The sequence below is a fragment of the Embiotoca jacksoni genome, unplaced genomic scaffold (genome assembly GCF_022577435.1).
Source record: "Embiotoca jacksoni isolate LCO1_2020_lvr unplaced genomic scaffold, fEmbJac1.0.p SCAF_7, whole genome shotgun sequence".
In the NCBI taxonomy this organism is placed as follows: domain Eukaryota; kingdom Metazoa; phylum Chordata; class Actinopteri; family Embiotocidae; genus Embiotoca; species Embiotoca jacksoni.
In genome coordinates, this window is record NW_027185425.1 from 9,005,513 (window position 1) to 9,026,801 (window position 21,289).

At 45.3% G+C, this 21,289-nt stretch overlaps 1 protein-coding gene across 1 annotated transcript; it reads right to left on the minus strand.

Annotated features, from left to right (window-relative positions):
- Positions 1 to 134: 134 nt before the first annotated feature.
- LOC138214401 (ankyrin repeat and IBR domain-containing protein 1-like) lies at positions 135 to 20,624 on the minus strand. The gene is given in 22 exon segments (XM_069176000.1): positions 135 to 4,733; positions 5,110 to 5,233; positions 5,378 to 5,434; positions 5,619 to 5,670; positions 5,878 to 6,056; positions 6,863 to 7,008; positions 7,217 to 7,283; positions 7,391 to 7,477; positions 7,743 to 7,877; positions 8,030 to 8,160; positions 8,483 to 8,571; positions 9,026 to 9,186; positions 9,403 to 9,547; positions 9,703 to 9,791; positions 10,621 to 10,689; positions 10,691 to 10,842; positions 10,977 to 11,094; positions 12,555 to 12,746; positions 13,459 to 13,590; positions 13,697 to 13,868; positions 16,774 to 17,255; positions 20,276 to 20,624. Coding segments are annotated over 21 exon segments (3,996 nt in total). The 5' UTR covers positions 16,962 to 17,255; positions 20,276 to 20,624; the 3' UTR covers positions 135 to 3,222.
- Between the last annotated feature and the right edge of the window lie 665 nt (positions 20,625 to 21,289).

Genomic DNA, 21,289 nt, shown 5'->3' on the forward strand with positions numbered 1-21,289 from the left:
GTACAGTATGCGATCTGCATTGAGACAGATTGATCAAGAAATGAAACGCCACTGACAAGTAAAGGTGTCTATTCCTTCTTCTTTTTTTGCTGAGGGGAGTTAAGGGAATTAGAGCATGAAACCTCACATCAACACACTTTCAGTTCTTTTTATTGAGAGTAAACTTTGCACTGACACGTTCATTTATAGTTTTGGCCACACATCAAACCTTTCTTTTTGATCAGCTGGGAATGTATCAAGTATAATCTATGAGAGTGCAATTTCATTATTTTCAATTCTGAAGTTGTTGGTTGAGGGAGCATTAAAATGTGTGGGGTATAAAAAATGGGCACGGGACCATTCTTTTAACACCATCAATCCAATTCTAAATAAAAATTTAAAATTAAAAAAAAAAATAGAAATAAAGAAACCATCAGTCCTCCACGTGTTGCCTGACAGCACTGGATTAGTGCAACAACATCAACAGCATGCTTGTGCAAAAAAATAAAGACTTCCAGATTCAGCGGAACCCGAAACAAAGTGTGCAGTCCTGTAAACCAGCGCATTCGTCAGGGAGCGACGTTTGAAATGTTACGGGCGCCACCGGCCGCCCTCACATCTGGGCAGGCTTTATGAAATGTCAGAGCCAGCACCTACGACCTGTTCAGCACCTTCAGTTTCATGTTCAGCACGCAGAGAAAAAGGTGTCATCTCAAAACTCACACTTTAAACAAGGTTGAATCTTCCAAACTATCAATTACAAGTAATGCTTTTCTACCAGAGGGAGCGAATTCAACCGAGTCACAATTTGTTCTTGTACAGGGTGTCTTTACGTTTGTTTGGCATGCCGTGAAACTCCCGATTAAAACACTTCATTATTATCGTTTCAGTCCCAAAAGCACCAAATCAGTTCCGAACACAGCAGGCAGTGTTTAAGTCCCATGTAAACATTATAGTTGGAGAATAAAGGTTTTAAGATTGAGGCTGAATGACGACCCAGGGGGTCACACTTCAAGGGGCCTTATAAAATCAAAAGTCACCCGGAGTTGAACGACATTCAGACGGGTTGGTTGTTAATGAAAGAGGGAAAAATGAACGGACTCCTTCAGACAGCCTCCAAGCAGGTCGGGATTTAGTCATATGGCCAAAAAAAAAAAAAAATGGGAGCGCTGCCTCTCCAGGGAGAAGGTGAGGCAAGATAAACAAGATGACGAACTACACGGACGAACCTTCGCGTGTTACAGTGACGTGTTCTCTCTAATTTCTTTCACCAGCAACTTTGCTTAACATGTGTAAAAAGTAATGACAGCAATAAATACCAACAGATAAACAAATGCAGTCAAAAACAAAAAGGCACACAGACCCAACAACTCCGGTCTCAACTGGAAGAAATGTCATCGTTAAAATAAAAATAATAATAATAATAAAGATTAAAGGAATAAACAGGATCAATTACAGTTAAAAAAATAACCCCATGTCCTATCGATAACAGCACACCGTACTAGCCATCAGTAGTGGAATAGATATGATAAAAAAAAAACAATAAACGCTGCGGTTATAAAAACCTTCAAATTAGTTTTCTTTTTCAGTATTTCTTACGTTTGCTTTGGCTCAGTTTCGATGCGCAAAACTCTCAACACTGAAGAGCACGGAGACGTCATGGAGGAGGCTTCACTGCTGGTGAGTGAATACACAGACAAATAAAGCAGGACGTGTGTTTGCAGGTATTTGTCCTCATTATAACAAACTTACTGCGGAAATACTGCAACATATTGAGCGTCTCCAACAGTAAATTGTGATTTAATGTTGTTTTTGGTTTTTTTTTGCTTTACTATTGTCGCTTGGCGACGAACGAATAAAGAAACCGCTGCAGTTTGAGGTCACACAAGGTCGACATCTACATCACATTAATCGGTCCGATTGTAAAATCCGGTGATTCTAATTGGACGCTTTGCAGGAAGCACTTCAAACCTGAGTTGTTGAAAGTACTCTAATAATGAAGGTTAGGATGACGCTGTTAGCAAAACATCGCTTTTAATACCGACTTCAGCTTAAAATTGCACCTTTTCTTCTTTGAAGTTATTTTGAAATCTCGGAAAATACACACTTGCACGTTTGTGTTGATTAATTTAGTTACCGTGTCGCAACGGTTAAAACTGCAGAGATGGAAACCGTTAGTCTCGTTCTGATGAACTTACCGCGTGATGAATTGCCTCATTTAATAGCGGGTTTCATTTTGCGTTTACGAGCGAGATTTGGAGCTCGTCAAGCGAGTATTAAGAGTTTTGGACAAAGAAACAAATACTGAGCGAAAAGTGACGGTAACATCCCGTCCTACAGGTGATGAGGTGGAAAGCTCTGATACGGTCAGGGAACCTCCGAAATGAGCAGCCGACGGTGCGATTCTTCCTGAAAACTAGCACCCGTTCTACTGAAGTGCCTTTGAGCAAAGACACCAACCCTCCGCTCACTTTAAAAAAAAAAAAAAAAAAAAAAAGGCGCCGCTCCGCTACCGACGCCGACCCTTCCTGCGCAGCGGGAGCGCGGCCATTTCTTTGCTTCGCCGTCAACAGTGTGACCGTGTTCACGCGGCAGGCAGGTTGTCGTTCTTTGCGGCCCACCGAACGGAAAGATCAGTAGCGTGTTGGCACTAACAAAAAACAGGCACGGTGTGCATGAAGGTCCAAAAAAACAAAAAAAAAACAAAAAAAATCAGAATTAGGCCCTCTGATTGTACGGCACGCTAAACGGGCTCCGAGGTTACAGTTATCATCGTATTTGGCTCTCGGTGCTCTGGACAGGCTTATGGTTGGGGTCAGTGTGGTTTATCAAGTGTTGCTAGACGAGGCAAGTTTGGCTTTTCAGCATGATCAGCACCAAAACTTCACCCTGAACAAACTGAGAAGACAAACACAAGAGGCAGGGGAATAAATTAAATAAGAAAACGACAACACGTAGCATTTTATGTTATGATATCAGTAGCTTTCAATGGATGTACTCGGTTTTAAACACTCATCCGTTTCAAAGAAAAGCAAAAAGCACTTAAAAATAATTAAACGGAGCATGACATCATCTTTACTGGACATAAGCCTGCGGGGGGGCGTTACGTCCTCTCTAGATACAGTATAATACATACAGTAAACACTCAACCGTCTTTGATTTGCTTTCCTCTTTCACTTTCCTCATCTTCCTTCTGTTCCTGTACTTGGCTCAACCTTTTCTCTCTGCATTGTTCTGTCGTTGTCACACCAGGTGTTCTTGCTCCTCCCACTCCTCGGGTGACCGGTCCTCCTCTAACTGAAGGACCAGGTCTAAGTCCGTCTCCGTGGCCGGGGCAGTGTGCGCGGGGCTGTTTCCGCATTGGGGGTGTGAGCGCGGGTGTGCGTGCGCTTCGTCCAGCGACAGGTCAGCCACACACCCTGCGCCCACACCCTCTTCTCCAGCGTTTCTGGTCTCCAGCTCCAGAGTGCTCGGCCTCGACGTCTTCGGGCCCCGGGCGCCCGCAGCGCCCGGCGAGGGGCTCGCCGACCCCCTGTCCACTTCTGGCTCGCCCTCCAGGGGCTGCCAGATCGGGGCGGGGGTCGCACCCCTGGAGGTCTGGCTCTCAGACTCGGTCTCAGTCTGCGTGTCGGGGGAAGAGTCGGTTTCTGTGGTGGGAGGGGAGGGGATGAGAGCCAGGCTCTGGGGGTTGTTCTGGGGGTTGATGTTGTTGTTAAACCAGGCCATGATGTTGTCCAGCAGCTGAGCACTGGCTGTGGGGTCCAAAGGCTCCAGACTCTGAGGGTCGCTGGGGGTGAAAGGGCCCCCCGGTGGAATCACCGGCGAAAGCAGCAGCTCCGGCTCGAGCTCTGGAGACGGGAGGCACAACTGGGCGGGGGGCTGGGGATCTGACTTCGGGGGGCGTTCGAGAGCGTAGGAGGCAGGACGCTCTGCAGTGTAAGAGCTACTGTGTTCTGGGCAGGGGTTGTAAGAGCTGTCTGGTTTCGGGGTGCCGTCGTACGTGGCTGCGTGTTCCCGGCTATATGAACTGGGATGGGCGGGGTTTTGGGTGCGTTCGAGTGCGCAGGAGGCACTGTGTTCAGCCTCAGCTAAATAAGCACTGGAGTGGCAGTAACTCTGCTCTTTGCTGTCATACCGAGGATCCGCGATGGTGATATGATCGAGCGCATATGGAGTAGTCAGTGCATTCTGGTCTTGTCTATGGCTGCAGTCGCTGTAAGCGGGTTCGGTGGCGTAAGGAGCAGTCAGTGCGCCGTGGCTGTATGTGTGGTGGGAGCAGAGCTGCTCCTGTGTGTGCGAGTCCAGTTCGTAAGGAGTGGTTATGTTCCCCAGTTTCATAAGGCTGTCTCCCAGCTCCAGCAGCTCCGCACTGAGGGAGGGAGGCGGGGGAGGCAGGGGGAGGGAGTTGGATATGGATGGCTGGGATGTGGAGTCTGTCCTGTTCGGGGGGCGAGGGGGATCCAGGAGAGAGGTGGGGAAGGACGAGCCTCTGGCTCCTGGAGGACCCTCTGTGTTGAGCGAGTGCAGAGCGACGTCACCGGGGTCTCCCGTGGGACCCGGCCTCCTCTCCAGCCCTCTCTCCAGTCCACGCTCCAGCTCCACTCTCCCCTCCATGCCTCTCTCCAGGCCCCCCTCCAGGCCGCGCTCTCTGCGGGACTCCTGGAGTGACAGCTGGATGGCTAGAAGGATGTTGGGGTCGTCTTCATCGAGTGAGCCCAGCGCTCGTCTGCGACCCTCACCTCTCTCTATGCCTTCTGAAACACAAAACGTCACGTTAAAACAAGGACTGCTGTGTGTGGCTTGATTACCAACTGATCCCAGTGATCCCAATGATCAATGCCCCCGAGCGCTTTGACTGGACCAGATCGATGGAGCAATAAAATAAAATCCCATCTGTTGGTTGCCTGGTGCAGCAACAAGTCAAAATGTATAAATGGGGCCAGTAACCGAGCTGGATTAGGATTCCATGCGGAAATTTGATTTGTCGAGTACAACGCTGTACAACAGTTTCCAACATGACCCAAAATACATACACACTTCTTCTTTTTTTTTTTTTTTTTTTTTTTCCTTTTGGGATATTCCTGTTTGTAATGAAGGCCGTTGTACAGAACGTTAAAGTGTTAGTCAGACCTGTGCTGTCACTCCTCCTGCTGGTCTCTGGTGTGTTGCTGCTGCTTCTGAGGTTGTGCAGACTCAGCATGTCTCCTCTGCGCCGTGGCCTGTGTCTACGACGGTACTGGATGTCAGCATAATCCTGCAGAGAGCCATTAAAGTTAGGTTCTCACAAAACCAACTCTAAGCAGCCGTCTCGTATCAAGCAGGTTCACAATCTCAAACACAAAAACAAAATTTAGCCCATGCTTTTGCACAATATGCCAAGAAACTCCGGTGCATTTACCTGAGACTGTCTCTCTCTTTGGTCTCCTGTTCCCAGTACAGAGTGACGACTTCCCATCTTAACACACATAAGCAAACCGTGTCAGCTGCTGCCAGTCATGCATTAACACGACCTCACACACGAGTAGGTAACTAAGCGTAGGTCTAGAAAAGTAGCATTAGCGCGGCATTAACCAAAAGGTTAGCTGAACAAAGAAGGAGGTGTTTTGCTGTGCGGTGTGATGAAAGGCGTTCCTGTTTACCTCAGGGGAGGCGAAGCCAAGGTACTCCCAGTCCCATGATCCTCCAGGATAACTGAAACAAAACAACACCACGAGATTTGTTTTCTTACAGTGACCCACATGGAAGGAAACCAAAATTAGTTTCAGTCTGGCTGGTAATCAGTTATTCATGCCCGCACTTTGTTTCCTGAATTCCTGTCAGTGTGTCTTTGCAGTGACTTTGTTAACCTAAACAAAGCAGAACCACGTTTTGTAGATGTGCGTGCGGGTTGATGCCTACTTCCTGCGGGGGGGCTCGGGAGAGTCATTGGGAGCAACGCCGCGGGCCACCGATGCCAGGAACTCCTGCCTCTTCTGCTGCACCAGACGGGCTGCGCTGATTATCTTGTGGCACGGCGTCCTCAGGTACGGCCGGTTGACCTTCTGGGCCAGATCCTCCACGACCATCTCCAGGTCGGTCTGGGAATAGAAGAAAGACAACATTGTAACTCCCATCCGCTCGGAGACAGACGAATGAAGTTCCCATTTAAAAAAGGGATTTGTAACTCGTGTTCAGCTCAAACTGAGCAAATTTGGAAAAGTCTTCATCATCTGCAAGGCTCCACAAGGCTCCACTCGGACTAAGACTGCTTCAATTAATCAACTACGATCTCAATATTTTGTGTGCCTAAAAAAAAAACCTCGCAATCCTTGAATCAGCAAAACAGAACACAACACATAATCGTTAATTCAGTCAGTTGTTATGGAAATACAAAACACGAGCTTAACAAAAGTAATTAACTTGATTTAAGACTTTTCTGCAGGAATATTAAAATATCAAAACTCTAAACTATAAGCTGCACCAGCACTTTAGAATTCAGGTTAAATCTTGACAAAGGACAAACAATTCAATTGTTTTCCCCAAAATGTCTCAAGAATATTAATCTCAGAGGAAATTAATAAATAAGTCAAACTGTGAAAAAGTCATTGGTATCCTGCTTTTCCACGGCTGTTCATACAGTATCTCAGTAACCACTTGCAAGCTTTCCTGAATATGTATGTGGCTTTTCTTGGTCCCCGGAGGATGAGTAGGACTTTCTTAAACGCCCTGACCCGTTATTTAGGATCTCAATTAGGCCAAAATAACCTCCCCAAAAAACAAATGCAGTTTAGCTCTGCCTGGTCTAATGAACACAGTGGACTCCCAAGAGTCACTGGAGGAGCTTTAAAGGTGTTAGTCTTCTTCCTGCACAGGATGCATGCTCGACAGACATGTATTGGATTACCTGCATGAGCTCAAATATCTCTTTCTGGGTGCTGCCTTGCTGCAGGAAGAAGCCGTATGGGTAAGAGCACTTCAGCACGCGCCGCGTCTTCAGCAGCTCACACACGCCGTCCTCGATGAAACGCGTGTCCGGAGGGGTGCCTTCACCTGCAGCAGAAAACATACGCAGACACGCATTCAGACAACTAATATCATAATGTGGATAGGAATAATGAATTATGACCAAAGAAACCCAAATTTGGGCTTGAGGATAAAAGACATGCACTATTTGCAATTTCAACGAATACACTGTTCTTAGGCAGCTGACAAGCAGTTCCCTCAATCTCCATTTCTCAGATCGGTGCGAGACACTTACGGCAAATGAAGGCTCTGCTCAGCTGTTCCATCTTCTCTTTAGCTGTTTTTAGCAGCTTCTGCTCCAACTAACACGGAGAAGAGAGAACACGCATATCTACGCCTCAACAAGCAGTTTAGAATTTCAGGCAAGCTTTGCAGTGTTACGAGTGTGTGTTACTGTCCGGTGTGTTACCTTGTAACTGTGTTCGTGGTTTTTGAAGCGAGTGTAATAGTGCATGAAGCGATCCAGCTCCTGAAAACTTTTGTGCTTCTTTTCTGCCTGCAAAACAAAATGAAACTCTCGTGAATGAAATGGCTTGGTGTGTGTGTGTGTGTGTGTGTGTGTGTGTGTGTGTGTGTGTGTGTGTGTGTGTGTGTGTGTGTGTGTGTGTGTATACATTAAGTGCTGATGGCATAGTGTAAGAGCTGACGGCCGATGTAATGTATATTTGTGTGAATATATTTTAGATCAGTGAGAGCTTATAGATGATAAGCTGAGTATGTATTCTGTATATCATGAGAGTGTGTGTGTGTACAGTATATACCTCAACAGTCATCTCTTTGGACTGCTCTTCAAGCTGCTGGATGACCTCATAGCGAGTACAGCGATAGTAGCCTCCTGTCGATGAGCTGTGTTTCTTCCACTCCTCCAGACAGATCCAACAGAAGTCATACTTGCACTGCGGAGAAAGAGCGGAGTTCATTTTATAAATTTGAAATTAAATGCAGAATTATTAACATCTAAGGATCAAAATTGTTGCCTTTTAACATTATCTTAATGTTTATCTAACAAATGATGAGGCACAGTAGACAGAGAGATTAGTGTGTGTACCTTGGCACACTGCATGTGGTTGCAGCCCTCATTCTTCTGAATGGGAGACTTACAGTTGGCACACGGTTTGGAGTTGGTCAACAGCCATAGGCAGTTAGCAGCATCCTCATAGGCCTCGCTCACACCTGCCACTGTGGAAAACACACAAACGCAGAGGTGCACACACACATTAGCATCATCTCCTGCCCTGTAGGCACTCCAGCACACGCGCACACACACACACACACACACGCACGCACGCACGCACGCACGCGTGCACACACACGCGCACGGCAAATATCAATGATCTGAACACCTGTCAGCACGTTATAAATATATATTAGACACATCCTGGTAGGAAGTCCTGACAGCTGCTGTTAACTGCATTATTGTGGTGCCAGCTCGCTGAGACGGAGCTAAAATGATCCTGGGTAACACTGAAAAATTCCTGGAAACAGAACAGGACAGGCTTACACTCCTCAGGCTTCATCTCTGTGACTTTCTGGAGCCAGTTCCTCCACATATGACAATCACATGGCTCATGGGCCTCGCCAAGGCACTCCCTGCAGACACGGGGTGATAAACAGAGAACTGGGTAAACTGACTAAAAGCAGCAACAATTGACACTCTTTTCAGGAGGCTAGACAGAGGAGAGAAGGACAATGCAAACATACACTGACAGGAAAGTCAAAGTGTCCAATAACGTAAAGATTGTGTTTGGCCTGGCGAAAAATTTCAGAGATAATAACTGCTTCTTTTGTGAGCAGTAATAAAGAAAGTTTCCTAAAAACAAGTAATGCTGTCAACACCTTGTACAGCGTGCGAATGTAAAATGAATGAAGTGCAAAGTGTGTTGGTTAAATATTATTCTGGCCTATTTTTGAGCAGCGGAGACTTTTGTCAGGCCTTGCTGAATTATACGTCAGTAACGATGTCAATAAAGCATGTATATGTCGAGATGACTGTGTGAGGTGAATAACTCGGCATGTCTATGCTGTGATAAATGGTGATATTTACCAGCAGAAGAGGTGACCCTTGCCACAATCGACAGCTGGGGAGGGCAGCAGGGGGAAGCTGTGGGGGTCAGTGTCCCCGGGGCCTGGTCGGGTGAGCCTCACCGCCCGCTCACACCGAGCCGCAGGACACCAACGGATGGCTGGATTGTTCTCAACAAATGCCTGCAAAAGGGTGGGAGGAAGGAGGAGGGGCAGAGAGATGGGAGAGGACACAGATAAATGTCAGAGAGCAGACCGGGAATGTAAAGGGCAGAAGCGATTCAGTAATGACAGAAACACATGAGGAAACGAAACAAAGAAGATCTCACAAAAATATGGAACAAGAGCACGAGAAAGTGCAAACTACTATTTGAATGTAAGCGCGTGTTGTGTTTCTACCTTGATGTCAAACTGTAAATATCGCTGGTCCATCTCTCTGGAAACCACACTCTCAATCACATGCACCGGCACCAGCTGGTAGCACTCGTACGCCGGGCAGAAGATATTGTGAGCATCACCCTCCTGAATTTTCACGTTGAGGAACCTGATAATCACACAAATACACACCAAGAGGACACCTGAAATAGATCTGCTTCAACACAGACACACAGACACACAGACACACACACACACACACACACACACACACACACACAGGGACAAATAGGGACATTTACACAGACAGGTTCTGGCCCTTACCCCTCCCAGCAGGCTCTGCAGAACTCGTGGCCACAGGACATGTCCACTGGGTCCTCAAAGACGGAGATGGAGCAGAGACAGATTCCACACTGCAGAGACAAAAAGAAGGTCAATTACATGAGTTCATCTGAAAGATTTTCATATTTTCAACACTTATAAAATGGTTGCCATGTCATTTCCTCCATTATACATACAGGAAAGACAAAATAAAAGTAACATCCACAATATATTATGTTGTGAAACCTGTCGTGATCAGGTTTTTTTCAGAGACATTGCCATTCTCTCAGAAACATTGCAATGCAATTGCATTCAATTGCATTGTACTTTTTGAGGATATATATATTGTTGTACCATTGCCAGTTATTTTATCCATGCTTTTCCCATACCGTTATGTCATACCTTTAAAGTATCATTAAATCCCATCCATTTCCCTCATTGTGTGATTGAAGGGGCCTCGCAGTTTGAGGTCTGAACATTTTGAAAACCTCAGAGCTGAATCTCAGCCATGATTTACAGACAGAAAAACAATATGTACTGAATACTCAATTGTACCTTCCTCGAGACCAACAGTGGACCAGAGGCGAATGCTTATGTGTAAGTACAAAGGGCAGCAGAAAGAAGAATTATTGCTATGAAAATGGCCTATAACCCTCTTTGCTCGAGATTTATTAGACATTAACCTGCTACCATCTAATAAATAAGACGTTTGACACAAATTCAATTCATTCAGTCTACCCGAGTGCGCAGGACATTGAAAGCTGTACCGTTTACTACACACTGTGTGGCTTCCTACAGATAATACAAAACATTTAATTACGATTTTGACGACTTTTATTTGAAGCAAAATTACTTCGATATGACGACATTTGTACTTTTACTCAAGTAAAGGATCTGAAAACGTCTTCCACCAGTGCTCACCGTTGCCAGGCCCTCCTCTCCAGGTGTGAGGCAGCTGTCGGTGGGGGACGTGAGGGTGAGTGTGAGGGGGGGAGCGTGGCGTCCTGGGAGTGCGGGGAGAGGGCAGGGTGTCCCAGGCATTGTAGCCGCTGGGCGGAGGGGTGGGCATGGTGACGCCCGAGCGCTGGCAGCAGCCCTCAGCGTCAGACATCCAGGCTTCCAGAAGCTTCTCCCTGTCCCAGTCTGAGAGAGGGATTACGTTATACCTATAATTAAGAGCGCTATACATATGTAATTTTCCCTAAATACTGGTAACATAACGACAGTGCTGCGAGGGTTAGTAAAGGTCAAACTTTCTTTAATAGACAAACGCTCACCGTGTGCTCGAAGCAGGGCCTCAGCAGTGAAGAGGGGGGCTTGCAGCATGTCAGCCGTCTCTACGATCAGCATGTCCTTCAGCCTGCGCAGATCTTGAAGCTTCAGCCCCTCATAAGGCTGGAAAGACAGAGAGGGACAAATGTTAGAAAGAGACTGGGAGAAATCATGGAAAAAGTGGGAGCGATAAAGGAGAGAAGCGAAAAACGGGGTCAGGGGGAAGGTGGAGGAATGAAACGATGAAACGGGAAGAGAAAGCTTATTAAACAAAAAACAAGAAAAGTTTGAGATTGAGATATGTTTCGGGAAGTTAAAATGACAATGTGAGAAAAATGAAAAGGACTTAGATGTGGGGCAGTGAGGAGGGCGGGGGGGGGGGGGATTATGTATTAGCATGGATTTGGCTGCAGGAGGGAAGATCAGACTGCTATCAGTTGGCAGCAGCTTCTGCCAAACCACGGTGCCCTCTGTTCAACAGGGACCCTGAGAAACACCACGTGAGGTGTGTTCATGTGTATATGTGTATTACTATACTTGTAAAAAAAACAAAAAACACTGTAAATTGTGACCAGCGAAAAGGAAACCTAAAAACATTAGACAAACGGAAAATGCTGACATTTGAAAGTGAGTAGTAAAAATTTAGAAACGTAGTGGTGATGTGTCTCATGTACCGCAGGCTTTATTAGTCACATAAAAAGCAGACAAGTCATTCTGTGCGGAGAGGTCAGGAATTTCATCTGCTCTGTTTGTGCACAAGTGCAGAAACTAAAAGGCACACAGGATGCAAAAACCTTGAACTGGCTGATATTTAGATTGATGTATTAAATCAGGAACATTGCTTGGCTGCATATTGGGTGAACATGAATGAACATGAATGAGTAAGATCCATTTTGAACATACTGACAGAACAACTGGTCTCCTGTTTGTTGTAATGCTGACAGATTCTCAACAGTGTCCTCACTGAGCTCCGTCAATGCTACGACCTTGAATGCTGGCAGAATCTTAAAAACAATAAAGGTGGCGTTTGGAAGCGCTACATCTATCTTTTCATCTTCACGTGATTTTTCTTTGTGCTAAAGAAAAAGCGTTTGTTAGTTGTGTTACTGCTGCGCCTTCACCATTCTCTCCGGAAACACAAGCTGATGCATCGGACGCGTGGCTTCTCAACGGCCAATTTAGAAGTACGGACTTCTTCGCTTGTTTATCCATGAAATTATACTTGTCTAGTAAAATTTTAATTTTTACAAGAGGGGAACATTAATACAACCACAAAGAGTTAAGTGCAACACGGTTGAGTCCCTTTATGTTAAAAGATTAAAGATGTGCAAGTTTGCATGACGAGGTGGCATCATATTACAATAAATCAGAGTAATAAATCCCTAAACGGTCATATTAAAAATCATTCCAAGTCAAGCTACAAAGATGTAAATAGTAGGAAAACTCAGGGTTCCTTGTTTGATGCCTCCACTGTAAGGACGTTCCCAGGAAAGTAAAGGTTTCAAAGAGACGACTGACTAAAAAGCTTAAAAAAATGACTCAGACCAGCGAGGAACCCCCCGATCTCGTAACTGTGGTCTCACCTCCTTGAATTGCAGCAGGTTAGTTTCACCATGTGCGTCTGTGTTTGACTGCTGAGCTGAAGAGGAGGAGAAAACCATCTGTGATTCCAGGCTGAGGGCCAGCTCGGTGTGGTGGTGCCGCTCGGCGTGATCACATGGCGTCAACTTGTCCTCATCCTCCACAAAAAGGTCCGCCTCACTCTGGATCAGCAGCTAGAAGATATAATAAAGAGGAACAAGAAAATGAAGGGACTTACGACAAAAGCGGCGAGAGCAAGGGGAGCAGACAAAGCGAAAGGAGAAGGAGGACGGGAACGAAGGAGAGAAAACAATCATGTGATTGTAGAAAATAAAAAAGATATGCGACAAAAGGAAGCAGTCACATGTAAAAAAAAAAAAAAAAAAAAAAAAAGAAATGTAATGACCAGTAGAGGAAAGCAGAAAGTAAAGGGATCAAATTTAACAAGAGTCAAAGGGCAATTTTGTAAAATGAGGAAAGGTTAATAAGTATTCATCAATAAAGAGGTGTGAACAGACAGTTAATGAAAGTGGAGAATAACAAAATGACAGCGATGAGGGAACGTAGAGGTGAAGAGAATTTTGTTCAACTTAATCTTAAAGATTAATATTTGTCAGGTTGCTTTGCCCAGAGCTGCGTGTATCAGAGTCCACTTTAAAATTGAGGAAGTGAATTTTCTCTCCAATTCCAAAGCTGTAAAAAAATTTTAAAACAAGGAAGGAAGCTGACGAAACACCAAGCAGATACTCCTGATGCGAGGGACTGCCATAATACTACGTACATATTTGACTGGCTGTAAAATCGTTGACACGTCCAGTGACATAAAATACACATCAGCCATACGGAAAATATAGCTAATCCTAATGAGAGTGCGAGTGTCAAAGCGGTCGATGGACGTCGTCTCACCTCCACACAGCTCTTCATGCCTGCAGCGGCAGCGTAGTGCAGACAGGTGCTGTGGTGGTTGTCGGTGGCGTTAACATTAGCCTTCTCATACTGGCCTCCCTCCAGCCTGGCCCCGGTCCAGCTCAGGATCATCTGGCAACGGGGGAACACGGACATGAACACACAACATTACTTGGATGTCAACTTTGTTGGAAGCAATGACTTCTTAGAAAGCGCGTATACGGAAGAATGTTTGTACCTGTAGGCAGTCAGCACGACGCTGCTCATCCCTCTGCGGTCGGGCCAGTCGTGGTGACAGCGCTCCCTCTGGCAGCAGCAGGATCTGCGGGCCTTGGCACAGCACGTGGAGGCATGTCTCATTGTGAACGTTACGCTTGTTGGGGTTTCCCTCTTTGCTGAACAGGAAGGACCTATAGGATGTGGGCAAGAGAGAAGGGAATACATGAAACGAGAAGGAAGAGGGGACATAACCAGCTCAGGATTTTAGACGCCAGGTGGGCAGACAAGGACGAACTTCTAGCAACAGACAGTAGGGTTTAAAACAGATGCTGAAATGGAATGTGGGGGAGAAACGTGAGGCACGTTGAAGAGAGAGACGTTTGGGGATGAGGAGGTAGACATAGTGATGAGTGGAGATGACAGGAGGGTAAAGTATGGAAGCGAAATAGACAGAGAAATGAGTTGGTGGGTAAAAAGAACAGCAGAGAGATGGCAGAATATTGACTATTTCTGTTAAACATCTCCGAGATAATGGACATGCTGGGTGACGGGTGGTGTGCGCGCGCGCACACACACACACACACACACACACACACACACACACACCTAAACACAGCGACTGATGGATGGGCCGCTTGCACCGGGAGCCAGGCTGTGGTTGCAGTTCTGTTTAGTAAATAGTTTTTCTCTGCTCTTTGTCTGTCAAAACTTCCATTTACTGATTACCTTTCCACTCTTTCATTTGGCTCCATGTGTTCTGTTTTCCATCTGCATTTCAATCATTTAAAAAGAAAAAGAAAAACCCGTCTCTTTTTCACACCCTCCCCAAGCAGCTGTATGGTAACACTGCCGAGGAGAAACCCATTATTCTTTCTGATAAGCATTATGACTCCAACAGTGTTGCATATGAAACAACATTCACTCTCATACAAATTCAATAAAAGAAGAAAATAATCGGGTGCCACAGGATTTGCAATTGTTAGGACACTTGTTGAAATTTTCTTTTTGTAAAACCTCCCCCTCACTGCTTCATTTGTGGTCACAGAAGTAGCCCTATTGAATTAGAGTCTGAATGTTTTCTTCTGTGCAGCCCCTCAGCCTATTCTTCCACTGCTGCCCTGCATTTTCCACTTTTGACCCTCTTATCCTGTCAGCCACAAGCCCCTGCAGCTTCCCTATAATGACAGTGCACTGCCAATTCACCCGCACAGCAATAATCACTAATTATTCCCTCTCAACTCCAACCTAATACCTACCCCTCCACCTCTACACACATATACATACAAAGCCCCATGTTGTGGATGAATGGCCCTAATATCAGTCTACTAGAGACGACGCACTGGGGGAGGTCACATGTTGTGTTGCTGTGGTGAAGCACCAAAGCTGTTCGAGGGCAGAGAATCTCGGAGGAGTGTTAAAACTGTACAATTCACACTCTCAAGTTCTGAATTAATTTGTGGTGTGTGACCAAAAAGGAAACAAGCTTGAAAACACTCAGTGAGGAAAAGGAAAATGAAGTTATTGGCAAGGTGACAAGTAAATGTTTACAATGAGTAACAGTCAGAGTTGTTATTTACATTTTTCTAAGAATGTCTCCTCGGTTGTTTTGAAGAAAGGGTTACACTTCCTGAACTACACCCATTCTTCCAGTAATAGGTCCACTTGTGATTTGTCAGTATGCACATCTCATGGGATTGCAAACCAATCCAACCCATGGAGAGGACTAGAAGAGACCGAGTATAAATGAAGCAGATACATGTTAAAAATAATCTGAAAAACAAACTCTGCCATCTCCCAGCCCACGCTTGTCCTCCGTGAGGCTTTATTTTGTCTGAGATTTCTCTGCCGTCTATCTGCTTGCCTCTGTCCAACTGAACTGCTGGAACAAAGCAGCATTTCCTCTGATTCTTATCGGGAGCAGAGCGCTGTGTTCAGCACGCCTCTCCGGCCCATTATAGGTTAGTAGGAAGGAACAGAAATAGCACACCAACTGATTCACTGTGTTATATTCTCAGACTCGGATGCATTAAGCAGTTGTGGAGTCACAGTTTTCCCCTCCTGAAAAACACACGTGCCCGTGTGCACACATGCAGATGGACAGATAATTGACTGGCCTTTTCAAACAGCTTCCTCTGACCCCCCCTGTAATAATCACGGAAAGAAAGGGTAAGAGCGAGGAAGAGTGTGAGGAGGAGGAGGTGATGAGGACGGCTGTTGAGTCACTGGATCAGCTGTCTTGGTCATGGCCAGAAGCCTGATTATCTCCGCAGGAAGTAAAAAAAAAAAAAGACACACTGGTGTCTTGCTCCCCCCATATGTTTTTTAGTTTGACCCCTTTCTTTAAGGTGGTGTCAAGACTTAGTGACTCTCCTTTATGGCTTCTGTCCATGTATGCCAGTCGATTGTCCAAGGGATGGTATGCTCTTTTCTGTGTGCATGCAGTGAAAGCTCCTGACAGCACAATAACCATGCAGTGAATTCAAATCTGTAAATACTCTTAAAGAAGCATTGTAGTGATTTAGCATTGCACTTTCATTAAGGCAGGGGGGAGATTTAAAAGATTAGAATCTATACAGAAGAGATATGAGTAAGCAACAAGCCCTAAAAAATGTTGGTACCTGCTGTTCCCAGAATGCAAATTTTTGCCTTTCGTTAGACCCTCTCTGCCTCCTAAATACCCAAATCATTCCACAGGCTTTCTGCTTCAATTTCTGCAAATCAAAACCCAATTAAAAAAAAAAAAAAAAAAAATCTGACAACCTCATTAGATATTTTTTTCAGGCTTCAGAAAAGCTCTCTCCAGACTCACAGGTGCTCATTCAAGCCATTGGTCATTTTTGAGGTTGTAGTTTGCAGTTTTATGTCCTGTTGACGTGTCAAAGTGCTGTTGACGGTCCAATTGCATTTGATCTCCACTGTTCCTCATTGCTAATGCGCTTCGTCCGTGCCCATAAACATAATTTATGTAATATGACAATATATATGACTCGTCACCGTGACTTAACTGCATTGAATACCTGCATGTCTACAGCCTCAAAATGACTGAAATTCAATCAAAGTCTCAAACTAATCCAAAGTATAAAACATGAGTTTTACCTGAGCAGACGTGTCATGGCGTGGCGGCATACGTAGTGCAGGGCTGTGTTGTGCTGGTACTGCTCTCCATATGATGCATTCGGGTCCAGGCCATCCCTGAACTGAGGGTTGCCCTCGTACAGCTGCCAGGCCAGGGCCTCGTCACCGCTCACAAGGGCCTTGCGGAACTTGGTGGCTGTGTTTCCCATTTCTTCACGCTTGCAAAGGGCCACCTAAAGGGAGCTGTGGCAGATGCCTGCCTGCCTGCCTGCCTGCCTGCGCCTCACTCTTCCTCCTCCCCCGTTCACCACAGGTCACAACTTAGAGCAACATGGTTCAGTGTTTTCCTTCCCTGTAAATAGGAGAGAGAGGGAGAGAGAGAGAGAGAGAGAGAGAGAGAGAGAGAGAGAGAGAGAGAGAGAGAGAGAGAAGATTAGAGGAAAATAATGGTGGAAAGAGAGACATGAGAAGAGGACAGAATTAGAATGAGTGGAAAGAAAAGGCTGGTGAAGGTAGGAAAAATGGGAGAAAAAAAAAATCAAGACAGAGGTTGGGAAGGGAAGAAGTAGGGAGAAAGATGGAAGAAAGATGGAAGAAAAGAGACGAAAGAGAGATGCTCAGTCAATCAGTCCGTCCATCGATCAGCTGATGTGCTGCAGCGAGGATGTTATCTTACCGGAAATAGAGGGGAAAAAGAGGGACAGAAGAAAGAAGCCAGAGAGACAGAGAGATAATTATAAAGAGGGCAGGCGAGAGGGGAAGGTTAATGATATCCAAGCCATCGATTCGTTAGTCAGTTGATGAGAGGCATGGTCAATATTACCACAGCTGGCCACTGCGATGTCCAGTTAGGTTGGGCTTTTAAAGAATTTGTATATGTTTACATGCTTTTCTGCCACAGACAGTCTGAGAGTGTGTTTAACAATGGAGCACTAATATGCTGGGCAACAACCAGTTTTACTTTGCCTCTCAGGTGCGAAACCAAAGAATCACTGCTATGACTGCTCCCAGCAACAGCTTGTAAACCCTCTGTAGACTCACGAGTTATCAAGAGCTTTTCATTATCTGCCCCATCCTTTCCAATTTCAAATGTATTTCATTGGCAGTAGAAGCCTTTTTAATACCGCAGAAAATACAACAACAGTAGTAATAACAGTGCTGCGAAAAAGGGACAGATATGGGAAACAAACAAACACTTCGTCCTGTCACATATTGTATATAATCACTATCTTTATCAACGCCTTCTGCTTCATATTTCCTTCCTCGTCTTCCCCAACCTCTCCCTCCTTCTCTCTCCTACTCACAAACACGTATACAGTTAGGTCTGTCTTTACCACGCTCACCATTACATCCCGTAATGAGTGGAGTGTGTAATGAGTGCATGTGTCTGTGTGTACTGGGCTGCTGAGGGTATCATTACAGTCTTCATTCTATGGCCATCTGTCTGGCCTTCACAAAGGGCCTCTTTTAGCCCGGCTACAGTTGGCCACTGGCTGGCCGGGCTCTGGAACATTTGAATAACGTGGCTGGCTGCCTCCCCTCTTCTGCCTCCCATTTCTATGCAGTGACAGACAGGGACACAGACCGGGGAAATACACACTGACAGACGGAGACATAAGGGCCGCACAGAAGCTGCTACCGCTGGCGAATAATAGCCAACGTTTTGTAAGTCCGGCTTCTGTGATGCATGAAGCAGACCGGACCTTGTGTGTGTGTGCGTTTGTGCGTGTGTGTGTGTGTGTGTGTGTGTGTCTGGAGGCAGGATGGTGGTAGTGGTGAGGGGGGGGGGGGGGGGGGGGGGGTTACTATAGTTAATAGGTCAGTCTGTCTGCTTGGCTCTCTGTTTTGTGCACACTGGTTTACTTCCAGTTCACTTCACCTCTCTGCAAGTCTCTCTCTGTCTCTCATACTAAATAAGGACAGGAAGTCTGGACATGTAGGATCTTTGGAATTCCAGGGATCACAAATCCTGCTGTTTGCACAAGGCAGTGACAGTGCAATCATCTACTATTATGAAATCCCGAAGTGTACACGTCATTCAGTGGTCGGGTGGAGTTCAGGCATAGGCAGTGTGTCACTGCTTGTTAACTGGACACCTATCCGGCAACTCCTAAATCCAGCCAGGAATGGAGGCAGGTCTCTGAATTAAGTTTGAGAACCAACATTATTAAGTTACACTCCTGCCACCGGGCAACACAGAACAGGCCTCCAGTACATATGGTGTTCCCCTAAATGACTCATTAGCTCAAGAATCTCAAACACTTGAATCTTGTCTGATGATTCCTGCTGACGAGAACTCAGGTCATGGGTCTGCAGCTTCTCAGAAACAGAGTCAGCAATAGACACATTTAAATAAAAGGAAAAAAAAATGTTTTTTTAAATGTGTTATCATAATTTATGATAAGATTACATTTTAAGTCAAAGTGATAACTCAATTAGGAAAGGAATCCACAGCCATTACATAACTTTTCAAGGAAAACATTAAAAAAAAAAAAAAACAGGCTTAAAGATTTTGCACTGTTCAAGGTTTCTGACTTTTTATAGACCAACTGAGTAGTTCATTAATCAAGATTTAGTCATAGAGTTAAACTAATCATTATTTTCATTTGCAATAAATCTAATCTAATGATTGGTCACCAGAAAAGCTCATCACAATTTCATATAACTTGATTAACTAATCGTTAATGAGAGCAACCATTAACCCGGGTTTCAGTGGATCACATGAAGACTTTAAATCAATCCGATGTGCAGCTAAAGCTTTACAGTAAGTTTTAACAGGTCAAGCTCGGATCATCCACAGCTCTGATTGATTACAGACGGTACCGAAAGGGGTCCAAACAGGAAGACAGATTTCAGTCCAACTTTGCCAGCAGCTCAAAAGTCAAATCTCAAGTTACGATCGCCATCAAGACGGCTTTAAAACAAAAAGACAATCACCGGATTGTCACCGGAGCGAACAAAACTTGCGGTCAGCTGATGCACATCAACTCCCCAAGACCTCAGGGGATCATCACGCTGCTGTGTAAACTACCGGGGGAGGGAGACGGAGGGAGACGGAGACAAAGTCTGGTTGTATAAAACTTATATGCGCCAAACAGTTCGGCAATTAGTTAGGTCACGGTGTATCAGCTAAATAATCAGGTCAGACCTCGCGTGGATATCCCTTGAAGTGTGTCAGCATGAAACGGGAGCACAAAACAAACAGCACCCGACTTCCCTCCGCATGTTTCTGTCCATGCGGCCCCCTCGGTTAAAGCTCCTTTGTTCAACACACTGACAGTCTGCGTGAATTACGAACCCAGCTGGTGAAGCGAGGTTTTTTTTTTTTTTTTTTTTTTTTTTTTTTTTTTTTTTTAGTGGAGGCTGTCGAGAAACGATTTACTACCCCCCTGGTTTCAGTTTAAATCCCCGGTTGTGGCAGCGCCCGCGGCGGGAAGGAGGGAGGAGAGGAGAGGAGAGGACGGGGAAGAGAGGGACGGGGAGGAGGAGGAGGGGGAACCGTCACCACCCGGAGCAGCCTTACCTTTTCAGCCGTTACCGAAGCTAGCAAACCGTCTCTCAGGTTAGCGCGTGATGTTAGCCTCAACTACCTCCAGCAGGACGGCGTCAAATCTCCGCTCGACTTACACCGTGTCGTCTCACTCGGTCACTCGTCGCACATTCAGAAAACTCGCGCACATCGAGGGCCATTATCTTATCGGTGTCATTCGTATCCTCCGCTGGACCATCTTTTCTCTTGCCACCCGGACCCGGCGGGCGGGCGGAGAGAGAGAGAGAGGGGGGAGGAGGAGGAGGACGATGGGTGATGCTGCTGACAGCGGAGGGGCGAGACTGACTGCTTCGCTTCTTTCTGTGTTGTTGTTGCTGCCAAAGAGAAAAGCGCACTGCGCATGTCCGGCACCGACTGTCACACAGAGGGCTCTCACCTGATTGGTCGGCTGTCTGCCCTTCGCTGTTTTTTTGTTTTTTTTGTAAGTGGTCGATATCTTGCGTTAAAACACAGCGAAATAAAGATAAAGATAATTGTGAAATAATGAGGGGAAAATATTAAACATTTGAAAAATGTTGTTTAGAAATAAAAAAGTAAGCGAACTGTTATAAGAATAAAAGTAATGACAGCATTTCATAATTGAGAATACATCTATTTATCACTTTCTGCTCAGCTGCTTTCTCTTAGTAGCATTTTGTAAAATTGTCTATTTGCTGCTCTAACAGCTATGTTTGACAAATGGAAAGTTTAAAAATTATTGTATGAACTCAAACGTGTAATGTTGGAAATGAATAAGAAAACATAACTGAAAATGTGTACTTTTCTTTGTTTATTTAAACCTAACAAGCACTAGATTGCTATCAATATCTTTAACTTCGGTTTAGAGTTGGAAAAAACTGAAACAGAATATACATTCATATGCATCAAATATTTATATTTCTGGATTTTTGAAGTGAAAAGACGTAAATACCACACTTGCAGAAAATGAGTGTTCCTTGAAATGTCAATGTTTAAAAAACAGAAAATAATCCAAAAGGAGTTGTAGCT